Here is a 20,400-nt window from a genome sequence, read left to right as displayed (position 1 = left end):
TAACTACTATAATACTGCCCCTATGTACAAGAATATAACTACTATAATACTGCTCCTATGTACAAGAATATAACTACTATAATACTGCCCCTATGTACAAGAATATAACTACTATAATACTGTCCCCTATGTACAAGAACATAACTACTATAATACTGCCCCTATGTACAAGAATATAACTACTATAATACTGCCCCCTATGTACAAGAATATAACTACTATAATATTGCCCCCTATGTACAAGAATATAACTACTATAATATTGCTCCTATGTACAATAATATAACTACTATAATACTGCCCCTATGTACAAGAATATAACTACTATAATACTGTCCCCTATGTACAAGAATATAGCTACTATAATACTGCCCCTATGTACAAGAATATAACTACTATAATACTGCCCCCTATGCACAAGAATATAACTACTATAATACTGCCCCTATGTGCAAGAATATAACTACTATAATACTGCTCCTTTGTACAAGAATATAACTACTATAATACTGCCCCTATATACAAGAATATAACTACTATAATACTGCCCCCTATGCACAAGAATATAACTACTATAATACTGCTCCTATGTACAAGAATATAACTACTATAATACTGCCCCTATGTACAAGACTATAACTACTATAATACTGCCCCTATGTACAAGAATATAACTACTATAATACTGCTCCTATGTACAAGAATATAACTACTATTATACTGCTCCTATGTACAAGAATATAACTACTATAATACTGCCCCCTATGTACAAGAATATAACTACTATAATACTGCCCCTATGTGCAAGAATATAACTACTATAATACTGCTCCTTTGTACAAGAATATAACTACTATAATACTGCCCCTATATACAAGAATATAACTACTATAATACTGCCCCCTATGCACAAGAATATAACTACTATAATACTGCTCCTATGTACAAGAATATAACTACTATAATACTGCCCCTATGTACAAGACTATAACTACTATAATACTGCCCCTATGTACAAGAATATAACTACTATAATACTGCTCCTATGTACAAGAATATAACTACTATTATACTGCTCCTATGTACAAGAATATAACTACTATAATACTGCCACTATGTACAAGAATATAACTACTATAATACTGCTCCTATGTACAAGAATATAACTACTATAATACTGCCCCTATGTGCAAAAATATAACTACTATAATACTGCCCCTATGTACAAGAATATAACTACTATAATACTGCCCCTATGTACAAGAATATAACTACTATTATACTGCTCCTATGTACAAGAATATAACTACTATAATACTGCCACTATGTACAAGAATATAACTACTATAATACTGCTCCTATGTACAAGAATATAACTACTATAATACTGCCCCTATGTACAAGAATATAACTACTATAATACTGCCCCTATGTACAGGAATATAACTACTATAATATTGCCCCTTATGTACAAGGATATAACTACTATAATACTGCTCTTATGTACAGGAATATAACTACTATAATACTGCCCCCTATGTACAAGGATATAACTACTATAATACTGCCCCTATGTACAAGAATATAACTACTATAATACTGCCCCTATGTACAAGAATATAACTACTATAATACTGCTCCTATGTACAAGAATATAACTACTATAATACTGCCCTCTATGTACAAGAATATAACTACTATAATACTGCCCCTATGTACAACAATATAACTACTATAATACTGCTCCTATGTACAAGAATATAACTACTTTAATACTGCTCCCTATGTACATGAATGTAACTACTATAGTACTGCCCCATGTATAAGAATATAACTACTATAATACTGCTCCTATATACAAGAATGTGACTACTACAATACTACTCCTATGTACAAGAATATAACTACTATAATGCTGCCCCTATGTACAAGAATATAACTACTATAGTACTGCCCCTATTTACAAGAATATAACTACTATAATACTGCTCCTATATACAAGAATGTGACTACTACAATACTACTCCTATGTACAAGAATATAACTACTATAATGCTGCCCCTATGTACAAGAATATAACTACTATAGTACTGCCCCTATTTACAAGAATATAACTACTATAATACTGCTCCTATATACAAAAATGTGACTACTGTAATACTGCTCTTATGTTCAAGAATATAACTACTATAATACTGCTTCTATGTACAAGAATATAACTACTCTAATACTGCCCCTATGTACAAGAATATAACTACAATACTGCTCCTATGTACAAGAATATAACTACTATAATACTGCCCCTATGTACAAGAATATAACTACTATAATACTGTCCCCTATGTACAAGAACATAACTACTATAATACTGCCCCTATGTACAAGAATATAACTACTATAATACTGCCCCCTATGTACAAGAATATAACTACTATAATATTGCCCCCTATGTACAAGAATATAACTACTATAATACTGCTCCTATGTACAAGAATATAACTACTATAATACTGCTCCTATGTACAAGAATATAGCTACTATAATACTGCCCCTATGTACAAGAATATAACTACTATAATACTGCCCCCTATGCACAAGAATATAACTACTATAATACTGCCCCTATGTACAAGAATATAACTACTATAATACTGCTCCTATGTACAAGAATATAACTACTATAATACTGCTCCTATGTACAAGAATATAACTACTATAATACTGCTCCTATGTACAAGAATATAGCTACTATAATACTGCTCCTATGTACAAGAATATAACTACTATAATACTGCCCCTATGTACAAGACTATAACTACTATAATACTGCCCCTATGTACAAGAATATAACTACTATAATACTGCTCCTATGTACAAGAATATAACTACTATTATACTGCTCCTATGTACAAGAATATAACTACTATAATACTGCCCCCTATGTACAAGAATATAACTACTATAATACTGCTCCTATATACAAGAATATAACTACTATAATATTGCCCCCTATGTACAAGAATATAACTACTATAATATTGCTCCTATGTACAATAATATAACTACTATAATACTGCCCCTATGTACAAGAATATAACTACTATAATACTGTCCCCTATGTACAAGAATATAGCTACTATAATACTGCCCCTATGTACAAGAATATAACTACTATAATACTGCCCCTATGTACAAGAATATAACTACTATAATACTGCCCTCTATGTACAAGAACATAACTACTATAATACTGCCCCTATGTACAAGAATATAACTACTATAATACTGCCCTCTATGTACAAGAACATAACTACTATAATACTGCCCCTATGTAAAATAATATAACTACTATAATACTGCCCCTATGTACAAGAATATAACTACTATAATACTGCCCCTATGTACAAGAATATAACTACTATAATACTGCTCCTATGTACAAGAATATAACTACTATAATACTGCCCCTATGTACAAGAATATAACTACTATAATACTGTCCCCTATGTACAAGAACATAACTACTATAATACTGCCCCTATGTACAAGAATATAACTACTATAATACTGCCCCCTATGTACAAGAATATAACTACTATAATATTGCCCCCTATGTACAAGAATATAACTACTATAATATTGCTCCTATGTACAATAATATAACTACTATAATACTGCCCCTATGTACAAGAATATAACTACTATAATACTGTCCCCTATGTACAAGAATATAGCTACTATAATACTGCCCCTATGTACAAGAATATAACTACTATAATACTGCCCCCTATGCACAAGAATATAACTACTATAATACTGCCCCTATGTGCAAGAATATAACTACTATAATACTGCTCCTTTGTACAAGAATATAACTACTATAATACTGCCCCTATATACAAGAATATAACTACTATAATACTGCCCCCTATGCACAAGAATATAACTACTATAATACTGCTCCTATGTACAAGAATATAACTACTATAATACTGCCCCTATGTACAAGACTATAACTACTATAATACTGCCCCTATGTACAAGAATATAACTACTATAATACTGCTCCTATGTACAAGAATATAACTACTATTATACTGCTCCTATGTACAAGAATATAACTACTATAATACTGCCCCCTATGTACAAGAATATAACTACTATAATACTGCCCCCTATGTACAAGAATATAACTACTATAATATTGCCCCCTATGTACAAGAATATAACTACTATAATATTGCTCCTATGTACAATAATATAACTACTATAATACTGCCCCTATGTACAAGAATATAACTACTATAATACTGTCCCCTATGTACAAGAATATAGCTACTATAATACTGCCCCTATGTACAAGAATATAACTACTATAATACTGCCCCCTATGCACAAGAATATAACTACTATAATACTGCCCCTATGTGCAAGAATATAACTACTATAATACTGCTCCTTTGTACAAGAATATAACTACTATAATACTGCCCCTATATACAAGAATATAACTACTATAATACTGCCCCCTATGCACAAGAATATAACTACTATAATACTGCTCCTATGTACAAGAATATAACTACTATAATACTGCCCCTATGTACAAGACTATAACTACTATAATACTGCCCCTATGTACAAGAATATAACTACTATAATACTGCTCCTATGTACAAGAATATAACTACTATTATACTGCTCCTATGTACAAGAATATAACTACTATAATACTGCCACTATGTACAAGAATATAACTACTATAATACTGCTCCTATGTACAAGAATATAACTACTATAATACTGCCCCTATGTGCAAAAATATAACTACTATAATACTGCCCCTATGTACAAGAATATAACTACTATAATACTGCCCCTATGTACAAGAATATAACTACTATTATACTGCTCCTATGTACAAGAATATAACTACTATAATACTGCCACTATGTACAAGAATATAACTACTATAATACTGCTCCTATGTACAAGAATATAACTACTATAATACTGCCCCTATGTACAAGAATATAACTACTATAATACTGCCCCTATGTACAGGAATATAACTACTATAATATTGCCCCTTATGTACAAGGATATAACTACTATAATACTGCTCTTATGTACAGGAATATAACTACTATAATACTGCCCCCTATGTACAAGGATATAACTACTATAATACTGCCCCTATGTACAAGAATATAACTACTATAATACTGCCCCTATGTACAAGAATATAACTACTATAATACTGCTCCTATGTACAAGAATATAACTACTATAATACTGCCCTCTATGTACAAGAATATAACTACTATAATACTGCCCCTATGTACAACAATATAACTACTATAATACTGCTCCTATGTACAAGAATATAACTACTTTAATACTGCTCCCTATGTACATGAATGTAACTACTATAGTACTGCCCCATGTATAAGAATATAACTACTATAATACTGCTCCTATATACAAGAATGTGACTACTACAATACTACTCCTATGTACAAGAATATAACTACTATAATGCTGCCCCTATGTACAAGAATATAACTACTATAGTACTGCCCCTATTTACAAGAATATAACTACTATAATACTGCTCCTATATACAAGAATGTGACTACTACAATACTACTCCTATGTACAAGAATATAACTACTATAATGCTGCCCCTATGTACAAGAATATAACTACTATAGTACTGCCCCTATTTACAAGAATATAACTACTATAATACTGCTCCTATATACAAAAATGTGACTACTGTAATACTGCTCTTATGTTCAAGAATATAACTACTATAATACTGCTTCTATGTACAAGAATATAACTACTCTAATACTGCCCCTATGTACAAGAATATAACTACTATAATACTGCTCCTATGTACAAGAATATAACTACTATAATACTACTCCTATGTACAAGACTATAACTACTATAATACTACTCCTATGTACAAGAATATAACTACTATAATACTGCCCCTATGTACAGGAATATAACTACTATAATACAGCCCCATATGTACAAGAATATAACTACTATAATACTGCCTCTGTGTACAAGAATATAACTACTATAATACTGCCCCTATGTACAGGAATATAACTACTATAATACTGCCTCTATGTACAAGAATATAACTACTATAATACTGTCCCTATGTACAGGAATATAGCTACTATAATACTGCTCCTATGTACAAGAATATAACTACTATAATACTGCTCCTATGTACAAGAATATAACTACTATAATGCTGCCCCTATGTACAGGAATATAACAACTATAATACAGCCCCATATGTACAAGAATATAAGTACTATAATACTGCCTCTATGTACAAGAATATAACTACTATAATACTGCTCCTATGTACAAGAATATAACTACTATAATACTGTCCCTATGTACAGGAATATAACTACTATAATACTGCCCCTATGTACAAGAATATAACTACTATAATACTGCTACTATGTACAAGAATATAACTACTATAATACTGCCCCTATGTACAAGTATATAACTACTATAATACTGCCCCTATGTACAAGAATATAACTACTATAATACTGCTCCTATGTACAGGAATATAACTACTATAATACTGCTCCTATGTACAAGAATATAACTACTATAATACTGCCCCTATGTACAGGAATATAACTACTATAATACTGCTCCTATATACAAGAATATAACTACTATAATACTGCCCCTATGTACAAGAATATAACTACTATAATACTGCCCCTATGTACAGGAATATAACTACTATAATACTGCCTCTATGTACAAGAATATAACTACTATAATACTGTCCCTATGTACAGGAATATAACTACTATAATACTGCCTCTATGTACAAGAATATAACTACTATAATACTGTCCCTATGTACAGGAATATAACTACTATAATACTGCCCCTATGTACAAGAATATAACTACTATAATACTGCTACTATGTACAAGAATATAACTACTATAATACTGCCCCTATGTACAAGTATATAACTACTATAATACTGCCCCTATGTACAATAATATAACTACTATAATACTGCTCCTATATACAAGAATATAACTACTATAATACTGCCCCTATGTACAAGAATATAACTACTATAATACTGCTACTATGTACAAGAATATAACTACTATAATACTGCCCCTATGTACAAGTATATAACTACTATAATACTGCCCCTATGTACAATAATATAACTACTATAATACTGCTCCTATATACAAGAATATAACTACTATAATACTGCCCCTATGTACAAGAATATAACTACTATAATACTGCTACTATGTACAAGAATATAACTACTATAATACTGCCCCTATGTACAAGTATATAACTACTATAATACTGCCCCTATGTACAATAATATAACTACTATAATACTGCTCCTATATACAAGAATATAACTACTATAATACTGCCCCTATGTACAAGAATATAACTACTATAATACTGCTCCTATGTTCAAGAATATAACTACTATAATACTGCTCCTATGTACAAGAATATAACTACTATAATACTGCCCCTATGTACAGGAATATAACTACTATAATACTGCTCCTATATACAAGAATATAACTACTATAATACTGCCCCTATGTACAGGAATATAACTACTATAATACTGCCCCTATGTACAGGAATATAACTACTATAATACTGCTCCTATGTTCAAGAATATAACTACTATAATACTGCTCCTATGTACAAGAATATAACTACTATAATACTGCCCCTATGTACAAGAATATAACTACTATAATACTGCTCCTATGTACAAGAATATAACTACTATAATACTGCCCCTATGTACAAGAATATAACTACTATAATACTGCTCCTATGTACAGGAATATAACTACTATAATACTGCCCCTATGTACAAGAATATAACTACTATAATACTGCTCCTATGTACAGGAATATAACTACTATAATACTGCTCCTATGTACAAGAATATAACTACTATAATACTGCTCCTATGTACAAGAATATAACTACTATAATACTGCCCCTATGTACAAGAATATAACTACTATAATACTGCTCCTATGTACAGGAATATAACTACTATAATACTGCCCCTATGTACAAGAATATAACTACTATAATACTGCTCCTATGTACAGGAATATAACTACTATAATACTGCTCCTATGTACAAGAATATAACTACTATAATACTGCTCCTATGTTCAAGAATATAACTACTATAATACTGCTCCTATGTACAAGAATATAACTACTATAATACTGCCCCTATGTACAGGAATATAACTACTATAATACTGCTCCTATATACAAGAATATAACTACTATAATACTGCCCCTATGTACAGGAATATAACTACTATAATACTGCCCCTATGTACAGGAATATAACTACTATAATACTGCTCCTATGTTCAAGAATATAACTACTATAATACTGCTCCTATGTACAAGAATATAACTAGTATAATACTGCCCCTATGTACAAGAATATAACTACTATAATACTGCTATGTACAAGACTATAACTACTATAATACTGCCCCTATGTACAAGAATATAACTACTATAATACTGCTCCTATGTACAGGAATATAACTACTATAATACTGCCCCTATGTACAAGAATATAACTACTATAATACTGCTCCTATGTACAGGAATATAACTACTATAATACTGCCCATATGTACAAGAATATAACTACTATAATACTGCCCCTATGCACAAGAATATAACTACTATAATACTGCCCCTATGTACAAGTATATAACTACTATAATACTGCTCCTATGTACAAGAATATAACTACTATAATACTGCCCCTATGTACAAGAATATAACTACTATAATACTGCCCCTATGTACAGGAATATAACTACTATAATACTGCTCCTATGTACAGGAATATAGCTGCTATGCTGTCTCCTGTGTACTGGAATATGTAACGTAGGACAGGTATAATACCGCCCTCTTACGTTAGTCGGTGTTAGCGCTGTGTTTGTGCCTCTGCTGGATCTTGTTACAGTCTCCTCCAGGTTGACACATGGTGGGGCCCTGGGGACCGTCCTGCAGGTTGGGAGAGGAGCTGTTACCAGGGCTGGGTACAATGGGAATATTTTGATTACTCTGCGAGGTTATTTCAGCATCTAATGAGATTATTGTGCTGGTGTTTAGCAGTCCGGATACACTTAGACGATAATGATGTTGATAATAGACAGAAACACAGACCTCCGCTCAGAGCACAGCGGCCTGAATCGCCTCCTGCTTGCGAGTGCAGAACTTCTCAGAGTTTCTCTGTCTGAGCAGAGGGAATATTTTGGACATATGTGTTGTGGGAGCAGAGAAGATGCAACTGCTTTCTTCTCTGAATTCTCTAGCGGTTTTTATGAACTGTACACGAATGGTGGACTGTAATTAAGGATTGGTCATATCAGTGCTTTATGAAGAGGTAAAATAATATTTTCCTCTCTGGAAGCCATGTGTAAGGTGAAACAATACATTATCTTGTCAGCTTTAGAGGCAGCAGCCTGACATTGAGTGCTAACATGGAGTTTATTATGAATAAATTGACACAAGGGAGCCCCTTATGGCGGTTTTCTAGGACGTTTATATTAATTGCCCATACTTCATATAGATCATCAATATCAAATCAGTGGGGGAACAACTCCCGGCACCCAAATAATCAGCTGATTGAAGGCACCTCGGTGCATCGGTGATGGCACAGCTCCTTACACTGTGTACATCGGTGGTGGCACAGCTCCTTACACTGTGTACATCGGTGGTGGCACAGCTCCTTACATTGTGTACATCGGTGGTGGCACAGCTCCTTATACTGTGTACATCGGTGGTGGCACAGCTCCTTACATTGTGTACATCGGTGGTGGCACAGCTCCTTACATTGTGTACATCGGTGGTGGCACAGCTCCTTACATTGTGTACATCGGTGGTGGCACAGCTCCTTACATTGTGTACATCGGTGGTGGCACAGCTCCTTACATTGTGTACATCGGTGGTGGCACAGCTCCTTACATTGTGTACATCGGTGGTGGCACAGCTCCTTACATTGTGTACATCGGTGGTGGCACAGCTCCTTACATTGTGTACATCGGTGGTGGCACAGCTCCTTACATTGTGTACATCGGTGGTGGCACAGCTCCTTACATTGTGGACATCGGTGGTGGCACAGCTCCTTACATTGTGTACATCTGTGGTGGCACAGCTCCTTACACTGTGTACATCGGTGGTGGCACAGCTCCTTACATTGTGTACATCGGTGGTGGCACAGCTCCTTACATTGTGTACATCGGTGGTGGCACAGCTCCTTACATTGTGTACATCGGTGGTGGCACAGCTCCTTACATTGTGTACATCGGTGGTGGCACAGCTCCTTACATTGTGTACATCGGTGGTGGCACAGCTCCTTACATTGTGGACATCGGTGGTGGCACAGCTCCTTACATTGTGTACATCTGTGGTGGCACAGCTCCTTACACTGTGTACATCGGTGGTGGCACATCTCCTTACATTGTGTACATCGGTGGTGGCACAGCTCCTTACATTGTGGACATCGGTGGTGGCACAGCTCCTTACATTGTATACATCTGTGGTGGCACAGCTCCTTACACTGTGTACATCGGTGGTGGTGCAGCGCCCCCACTGCCGCAGGGCCGAGGGGTACCCGGTACCGGGCCTCTGAGTCTCTGCTCTGGGATTGTCACGGTGGCTAGACCCGGCCCGTGACCCTGCTGAGGGGCGCTCAATAATAGGTGTGGGTGGTGGTGGTAGTGCGGTGCAGTGCTGGTCACAGTAAATAACGAGGACACCAGGTTGCAGTCTCTTTACCTCTTTACTGAAGGCTTCAGGATCCTCAGTCCGGAATACGGTTAACCGGGCTGCGCAAGTCCGGCCGGTCCGATGGCACCTCCAGAGTTCCCTTTGCAGGTGGAAATCTGTGCCTTCCTTCTAGCGCTTGTGTGTTGTGGTCCTCCCCTGCTGTGCTTACGGGATAGTCCCCACAACTGTTGTGTCTGTTTCTGAAGTTCCCTCACAACTCGATTATGATGTTCTGCTTCGTCCCCCAGGTGATATGGCTAGGACGCACCCGTATGACGGGTAGGCTCGGAGTTCTTCCTGGACCCTAGTGTCGCCCTTCTCCTGTTGTTGCCCCCTGTGTCTTCATAGGTGATTTGGGTGAGACAGCCCGCCTATAGCTGACTGTCCTGCCGTAGGTTTGAAGTATTGCTTGGAGCCTAGTACTTCCTCGGCGTTCCGGCCACCGGCTACGTGCCTCAGTAGGATGTTGCCTCGTCTTACAGCACGACTCCTACTGGTATTTCTCCTTGTTGCGTTGATCTCGTTTCTCACTCAGCACAATATACCTCGCTTCTTGTCCTTTCTTAGGGCACCGCCGCTATCTTGTGCAGGCGCGGTCCCGTAACGTTCTCTCTCTGTTCGCTAGGCCTCCGTCAGGATCCCACCCCTGACGGGGACCCCCCTGAGTCTCTCCTCGCAACACCCTCTGCCACAGGATGTTGCCTGTTCGATTCCCAGTCAGCTTCTGTCTAACTTCCTGCCTGACCCCCAGTTTTACCAGATTGTGAGGAGTGGCCTAATACATAGTGCCCTTAGCTCCCCCTGGAGGCCAGACTGTGAAGTGTATTGGTGACTGTGATACCTGGTCAGGTGAACTCCTTCAGTGCCATCAGACGTACCATAGCTCCCCATAGTGGCGGAGCAACAGTACTGCAATGACCAGGACTCTGGGGCGCTGCAGTGGCACAGCTCCTTACACTGTGTACATCGGTGGTGGCACGGCTCCTTGCATTATGTACATCGGTGGTGGCACAGCTCCTTGCATTGTGTACATCGGTGGTGGCACAGCTCCTTGCATTGTGTACATCGGTGGTGGCACAGCTCCTTGCATTGTGTACATCGGTGGTGGCACAGCTCCTTACATTGTGAACATCGGTGGTGGCACAGCTCCTTACATTGTGTACATCGGTGGTGGCACAGCTCCTTACACTGTGTACATCGGTGGTGACACAGCTCCTTACATTGTGTACATCGGTGGTGGCACAGCTCCTTATATTGTGTACATCGATGGTGGCACAGCTCCTTGCATTGTGTACATCGGTGGTGGCACAGCTCCTTACATTGTGTATATCGGTGGTGGCAGAGCTCCTTACATTGTGTATATCGGTGGTGGCACAGCTCCTTACATTGTGTACATCGGTGGTGGCACAGCTCCTTGCATTGTGTACATCGGTGGTGGCACAGCTCCTTACATTGTGTATATCGGTGGTGGCACAGCTCCTTACATTGTGTACATCGGTGGTGGCACAGCTCCTTGCATTGTGTACATCGGTGGTGGCACAGCTCCTTACATTGTGTACAGCGGTGGTGGCAGAGCTCCTTACATTGTGTACATCGGTGGTGGCACAGCTCCTTACATTGTGTACATCAGTGGTGGCACAGCTCCTTACATTGTGTACATCGGTGGTGGCACAGCTCCTTACATTGTGTACAGCGGTGGTGGCAGAGCTCCTTGCATTGTGTACATCGGTGGTGGCACAGCTCCTTGCATTGTGTACATCGGTGGTGGCAGAGCTCCTTACATTGTGTATATCGGTGGTGGCACAGCTCCTTACATTGTGGACATCGGTGGTGGCACAGCTCCTTGCATTGTGTACATCGGTGGTGGCACAGCTCCTTGCATTGTGTACATCGGTGGTGGCACAGCTCCTTGCATTGTGTACATCGGTGGTGGCACAGCTCCTTACATTGTGTATATCGGTGGTGGCAGAGCTCCTTACATTGTGTATATCGGTGGTGGCACAGCTCCTTACATTGTGTACATCGGTGGTGGCACGGCTCCTTACATTGTGTACATCGGTGGTGGCACATCTACTTGCATTGTGTACATCAGTGGTGGCACAGCTCCTTACATTGTGTACATCGGTGGTGGCACATCTACTTGCATTGTGTACATCGGTGGTGGCACAGCTCCTTACATTGTGTGCATCGGTGGTGGCACAGCTCCTTACATTGTGTACAGCGGTGGTGGCAGAGGTCCTTACATTGTGTACATCGGTGGTGGCACAGCTCCTTACATTGTGTACATCGGTGGTGGCACAGCTCCTTACATTGTGTACATCGGTGGTGGCACAGCTCCTTACATTGTGTACATCGGTGGTGGCACAGCTCCTTACATTGTGTACATCGGTGGTGGCACAGCTCCTTACATTGTGGGCATCATAGTGGATATGAATAGTGCTGCAAGCTGTTTCCCATAGAAGTGAATAGTAGCGCGCTTGCAGTACCATTCAGAGCTGCACCTCATACTTCGGCACCTTCAGCCTGTGGATTTATGAGGGTGCCACCCTCAGCTTATCGGACATTTACCGATCCTGAGACGACTCCTTTCAGAGGATAATCTGCATAAACTGCCGGTGAAGTTAAGGAGGTTGTCAAAACTTCTGAAATGAGTAAAATTGCAAAGTTGTAGCATCCTTTATCCATCTCCTTCCTTTTACATGAATAATCTGTCCATATTCAGGCAGGTCCAGCAGCTGGACCCCGCACTGAGCAGCTGGCGCTCTGCCGGATTTGGCCACAGATATCTTGTTTGTTTTGTTTTTTTTGAAGGCTCGGTTTTATCTTGTCCTACTTAGTGTCCAACAGGAAAAATCTGATATTAACTTGTTTGGGAACTCTAATTCATAGGAAAAATGGATACACTCGAACTGTAAAATTCCAGCCAAAAAATATGAAAACTGTGAAACTTTACGAAACTTAGAGATAATAGCTTTTAAAGTGCTGGAGACCAGGGTCGGGTTCCACGTAGAATGGAAATGAATCCATCTTTAAATGGGTTGTCTCATCATAGTGTGACCAGTGATCTGGCCATCAGTTATGTGGCGATCAATAATGACCACAGAGGTCAAGACCAAGGACAAAATGTGTGCGCCGCTAGCTGTGATTCAGTAGGTGTGTTAGTTAAGGTGTTGTCCATTATATAGGGGTAATGTGTCCTCTAAATGAATGGTGCCTAAATCGTGCACAGTTTATGGGGATAGGAACGGTGCTCAGTCCTGGGGAGCTTGAGACATCGCTCATTTGGAAGATTAAGTGCCTTGGAGACCTTTTAGGAATGTGACCATTTCAAGGACTCCAATGAGCCAGCCTCAACCATACTTCTGAACGTTGATGTAAATTTGCCAAATTCTTATCGGAAACAGGTATACAATATGTCCTGGTCACAAATTCAATGTTTGTGCAGATTAATACAGGAAAGATATATATCTTTGTACCATGTTAGCCAGTAGATAGAAAAATATTAAGATTTGAGAGTCCTCAGTGGTTGATACCTTTTGATGGCCAACTGAAAAGATGGTAACAAATTGCAAGCTTTCGAGACTACTCAGATCTTTAATGATTAGACCAATCTTTCAAGACTACTCCGGTCTCTGATGAAGAGACCAAGCTTTTGAGACTACTCAGATCTTTAATGATTAGACCAGGCTTTCGAGACTACTCATGTCCCTGATGAAGAGACCAAGCTTTCGAGACTACTCAGGTCTTTAATGATTAGACCAGGCTTTCGAGAATACTCAATTCCCTGATGAAGAGACCAAGCTTTTGAGACTACTCAGGTTTCTGATGAAGAGACCAAGCTATGGAGACTACTCAGTTCTCTGGTGAAGAGACCAAGCTTTGGAGACTACTCAGGTCTCTGATGAAGAGACCAAGCTTTCAAGACTTTCTACATCTCTGACGAAGAGACCAAACTTTCAAGACTACTCGGGTCTCTTATGAAGAGAACAAGCTTTGGACACTGCTCAGGTCTCTGATGAAGAGACCAAGCTTTGAAGACTACTCCAGGTCTCTGATGAAGAGATCAAACTTTGGAGAGTACTCAGGTCTCTGATGAAGAGACCAATATTTGGAGACTACTCCAGGTCTCTGATGAAGAGATCAAACTTTGGAGAGTACTCAGGTCTCTGATGAAGAGACCAATATTTGGAGACTACTCCAGGTCTCTGATGAAGAGATCAAACTTTGGAGAGTACTCAGGTCTCTGATGAAGAGACCAAGCTTTGGAGACTACTCAGGTCTCTGATGAAGAGACCAAGCTTTCGAGACTACTCGGATCTCTGATGAAGAGACCAAGATTTGGAGACTACTCCAGGTCTCTGATGAAGAGATGAAGCTTTTGAGACTACTCAGGTCTCAGATGAAGAGACCAAGCTTTGGAGGCTACTCAGATCTATGATGAAGAGACCAGGCTTTCGAGACGACTTGGGTCTCTGATGAAGAGACCAAGCTTTCGAGATTACTCGGGTCTATGATGAAGAGACCTGAATAGTCTTGAAAGCTTGCAATTTGTTACCATCTTTTCAGTTAGTCTTAAAAAAAGGTATCAACTACTGAGGACTCTGAAATCTTAATATTTTGCAAATTAATAAAAATTTTCTCTACTTTTGAGACATAACCAAGTAGGATATATCACTTACCATCTACTATATAGACCAAGAGATTCCTCCTACGTAAAATATGAGGGTAGGGAGAGTGTGGGTGGGCTCTCTGCAACCCCTTGAGGATTTCTTACTCATGTGACAAAGTTTGAATAACTACAGGAGAAAAATTGTATCTCCGAGCCTGGAGAAACTTACTCCCTTGAGCGTTGGCTACTCCGTACTGGAAAAGGTATCCCTTATTAAGGAAGCCCAAATATACAAACATTTACTAATAGGAAGCTCTTCTGGCACACCATAAATCCTGGATATGATGGGGTTGAAGTCTCTGCATAGTTCACACTTTCTAGTGACCGATTTAGCTTTTACTTTGCAAATTTTCTATTCCAGCCCTGCTGACGTCAGACGCTGCGTTGTGGCATATCGGTCCTCTCGGCTCTGCCACACATTTTAATATGTTTTTCTGGTATGATGAATCAAAACCACTTTTAAGCTGTGAAATGATTCCCCTGAGCGCCTGAGAATGCTAGCAGGCCTCCCGCAGAGACCGGACCACCGTGTGCCCAGCTGGAGCACCAACCTACAGCTGTGCTCCACCACCAGAAATGAACGTTGTTACGTCAGCCTTGATGTTGTCCCTGAAGTCGTCTTATTCAGGCTGGAGATGTGATTATGTGCGCACACTGTGAGCTTTATCTCATACACTAATCTTTCCCCGTGAGAAGTAGAGGCCACCTTGGATGATCCTATGAAGACTTGAAGAGTTTTTGTAAAAAAAAAAATGTCCTCTGGTTAAGAAATAAAATACTGATGTTATCTCAATGGTATGAAGCATTGGGCTGGATTTTTGTCATTGTTTTATACAAATAACTGCTGCAGTTTGATGAAGCGGAGCTTTTTTGGTAGGCAATGGTGTGTGCATCTCTATAAGCCCTGGAAGACAGTGGTAAATACATTCTGAGTCCAGATCATGTTATGTACATTTCATGAGTCCTCGTGGATAGTGGTAGGTACTAGTGGTAGGTACTATTCATGATTCCTGGTAAGCAGTAATATTTACATTCTATGAGTCCTGGTGGACAGAGGCATGTACAGTACTACCTCTTGAAGCTCATCAAGAGAATGCCAAGAGTGTGCAAAGCAGTCATCAACGCAAAAGGTGGCTACTTTTGTTTTGATGTATGTTCTCCCCGTGTTTGCGTGGGTTTACTCCAGGCACTCCGGTTTCCTCCCACATTCCAAAGACATACTGATAGGGAATTTAGATTGTGAGCCCCATCGGGGACAGTGACGATAATGTGTGCAACCTGTAAAGCGCTGCGGAATATGTTAGTGCTATCTATATACTGTATATAATTGTCTATGGGTTTTTCTGTCTGTCTGTCTGTCTGTCTGTCTGTCCTGGAAATCCCGCGTCTCTGATCAGCGACGGGCACAGCATGGCGACGATGATGTCATAATGGAAATCCCGCGTCTCTCAGCGACGGGCACAGTATCGACGTAGATGTCATAATGGTTGCTATGGCGACGATGATGTCATAAAGGTTGCCTCGACCAATCAGTGACGGGCACAGTCTGCCGCGAATTCTGGAATCATCATTGTCCATATACTACGGGGACATGCATATTCTAGAATACCCGATGCGTTAGAATCGGGCCACAATCTAGTATAAAAATAAAGATTATTATTATTATTATTACTTTGAAGAACCTAGAATATAAGACATAATTTCAGTTATTTCACACTTTTTTGTTAAGTATATAATTCCACATGTGTTACTTCATAGTTTTGATGCCTTCAGTGTGAATGTACAATTTTCATAGTCATGAAAATACAGAAAAATCTTGAAATGAGAAGGTGTGTCCAAACTTTTGGCCTGTACTGTACGTTTCATGATTCCTGGTGGACAGTGGTAAGTACATTCCATGAGTCCTGGTTTATAGTTCATGGTAAATCTACATTACTTAGTTCATAGTGAAAAAGGAGGTGTCTCTGAAAACAACTTATGTACACAGTATCTTGGTGGTCAGTGGTATGTACATTCTATGAGCCCAGGTGGACAGTGGTATATACATTCCACAATTCCTCGTGGGTTGGGTCATGGAAAATTGACATCACTTAGTTGCTGAGCAAAAAGGAGTGAACCTTATATTTAAATCACTAACAAGCCATAAAACTGAGCTGTTATTATTACACGTAAAATACATATAATAATAATATATGTATATATGATAATAATAATAATAATAATAATATAATAACATCCCTAATCTGCTTAGTGTAAGTTGGCTGTAAGGTAAACCACCTATATTTTCAGATGATGACATCACTATCTGGTAGAATAGGACGTACAATTCATAGCACGTTTCACCGCATCAGCGGCTTCATCAGGGGATGGGACAATATGGTTCATGCTGCAGTCATATCCCCTGATGACGCCACTGATGCGGTGAAACGTGCTATAAATTGTATGACCCTGGGGAGTCATCATCTGAAAATATAGATAGTTTACTTTACAACCAATGTATACTAAGCAGATTGGGTAGAGCCTTCTGCCTCCTGTACCGTGTGCATCTATCACCGTTACATTTCATGGAAGCGACTCGTGAAGATCTGTGCAGCAGGACGGTCATGTAAGTCTTTTTTTTGGTCATTTTCAGCGAGACGTTAGCCAGCACCTCATGTTCTCGAATTTCCTCTAAGCCGAGGACAATGGCTCGTTCTCATCCTGGCTCTTGTGTATCTCTCGTAGGAACGTCTCCTCCTCTCCATTCTGCCCAAACATATTGCGGACGAGATGCTCAACGACATGAAGAAAGACCAAAAACAGAAGGAGCTGCAGCAGTTTAACACCATGTACATGTACCGGCACGAGAACGTCAGGTATGACGGGGCCCTTACAGGAGCCCTTATCTCTGGAAACCAGTGTTCGAATCCTTAAAAAGACTTTATGTGATTTATAAAAACATGGCCACCCTCTTCCAGACACCAGTCCATGGGTGGTGTCCGGTCCTGCAGCTCACCTCCATTGCTGAGCTGCAATACCGCTCACGACCTGCGGCCAAGAGTGGCGCTGCACAGTGAGCCTTCATGGTAGATCATGACCCTGGTCCTCTCTGTCTCCTGACAGTATACTCTTCGCGGATATCGTAGGCTTCACGCAGCTCTCGTCATCCTGCAGCGCCCAGGAGCTGGTAAAGCTGCTCAATGAATTATTCGCCCGCTTCGACAAGCTTGCAGCGGTGAGTGACGTATATCTACCGGTGCAGCAGAGCTGAGGTTGTCAGAGGTTTGGAAGCCACGTGACCGTCCGGCCGTCCTAATACTTGTGCCTTTTGGTTTCCTAGAAATATCACCAGCTGAGGATTAAGATTCTGGGTGACTGTTATTACTGTATCTGCGGCCTCCCGGACTACAGAGACGACCATGCCTACTGCTCCATCATGATGGGTCTAGCGATGGTCGATGCCATATCGTAAGTGCCATGTGGGTGCGGGCTGCATGTAGAATGTTTATTTTGCACTGTTCCTCGTATTCCAATTGCAGCCAAAGCTACATTGAGAAATGTGCTGATTTCCTATTCACTCTCATATATAGAATTCTCCTGGGTCGTACCGGCTCATCCGGTACCGCAGCATTCCTTCTGTCCAGCTTTACTACCTTTAGGAGTTCCTCTGTCCGTTTCACATCAGACATAAGGGCATCTGTCCATGTAGTAAGCTGCCACATCTTGGTGCTGCCCTGCATTCCAATTTTGCTGTTTCCTTCAGTTCCCAAGCCCTGGATGTCTGGGCTCCCAGCTTCAAACGTTATATGGCCCACTGTGTTGCCCAGGCTCTAAGGCCCTAGTGGACTGTCTGGGCTCCCTGGCCCAACATAACTAAATACAGGAAATGTTCCTGTCTTACCCACAGTAGACCCTCCTATATTAACTAGTTGTTATCCTTCTACTATTTAGTCCTTATGTGCCCCCTCTAGTGGGCTAACATGGTACTGCACTCTCCCTATATTCAGTAGCAGCATTACAATATATAACCATATATACAGAGTGGAACATTTATATTTACCAAACGTTTAACCGGGACATGTGTGAGGTCTAGAGCAGTCTTTGTAACCCCTTATAATGGCATCTTAAGAGATGCATTTTTAAATTTTTTTTTTTTAAATATAATTAAAGGGGTTGGCCAGGACTCAATGTCAGATTAGCAGGAGTCCAATACCCGGCTGAACTATCACTATTCAGTCTAACATTAAAACCAGAACAACACTAGAGCCAGGGGGGTGAGTAACCATCGGACACTAGTTTTCAAGCTTTAGACCATCCACTGCACTTCACCAGTGATTGCTGTAGACCACCAGTAATCCTATATTAGCACCTACAATGCCGTAGACCACAAGGAATGCTAGAATGCATCTTTCACTACTCTAGACCACCAGGGATGTGAGAATTCTCTGTTGCTGTAGATCATCAGGGATGAGAGATTTCTCTGTTGCTCTTGACCACCAGGGATAGTTTTTTTTTCACTGGCTAAGATCAATACATGTACAGTACTTAACCCACTTACTTTTTTAGACCACCAAGTATACTAACAGCAACCCCTTCACAGCCATTGACTTCCAGGGATACTTGAACACACTGCCCTAGATTGCTAGATAGATTGACATTATCCATTTCACTACACTAGACCACCAGGGATTCTTACTGTAACATAGCCAAGACCCCCAGGCAGGGACTGACTGGGACTGAAATTCAGACCTGGCCCATGCTGTCCCCACCCCGAGCCCCAGATAGGGATATTTATTACTAATATTACCCTGCCTGGAGGAAATCAACCTTTACTACAAGAACAATATTTCTAATAAAACCGCCATATAAG

The 20,400-nt window shown here is 39.6% G+C and overlaps 1 protein-coding gene across 2 annotated transcripts in view; it reads left to right on the top strand.

Moving 5' to 3' along the window:
- ADCY3 (adenylate cyclase 3) overlaps positions 1 to 20,400 on the top strand; it is a 165,946-nt gene that overhangs the window by 120,961 nt on the left and 24,585 nt on the right. For both annotated transcript variants that reach the window (XM_077291755.1, XM_077291754.1), the window contains exons 3-5: positions 18,276 to 18,406; positions 18,654 to 18,765; positions 18,871 to 18,998. In XM_077291755.1, the coding sequence (XP_077147870.1) occupies positions 18,276 to 18,406; positions 18,654 to 18,765; positions 18,871 to 18,998 (371 nt within the window). The remainder of the gene's footprint in view (positions 1 to 18,275; positions 18,407 to 18,653; positions 18,766 to 18,870; positions 18,999 to 20,400) is intronic.

Source organism: Ranitomeya variabilis, chromosome 2 (assembly GCF_051348905.1).
Source record: "Ranitomeya variabilis isolate aRanVar5 chromosome 2, aRanVar5.hap1, whole genome shotgun sequence".
Lineage (NCBI taxonomy): Eukaryota > Metazoa > Chordata > Amphibia > Anura > Dendrobatidae > Ranitomeya > Ranitomeya variabilis.
This window is presented reverse-complemented; position numbering and strand designations above follow the sequence as displayed.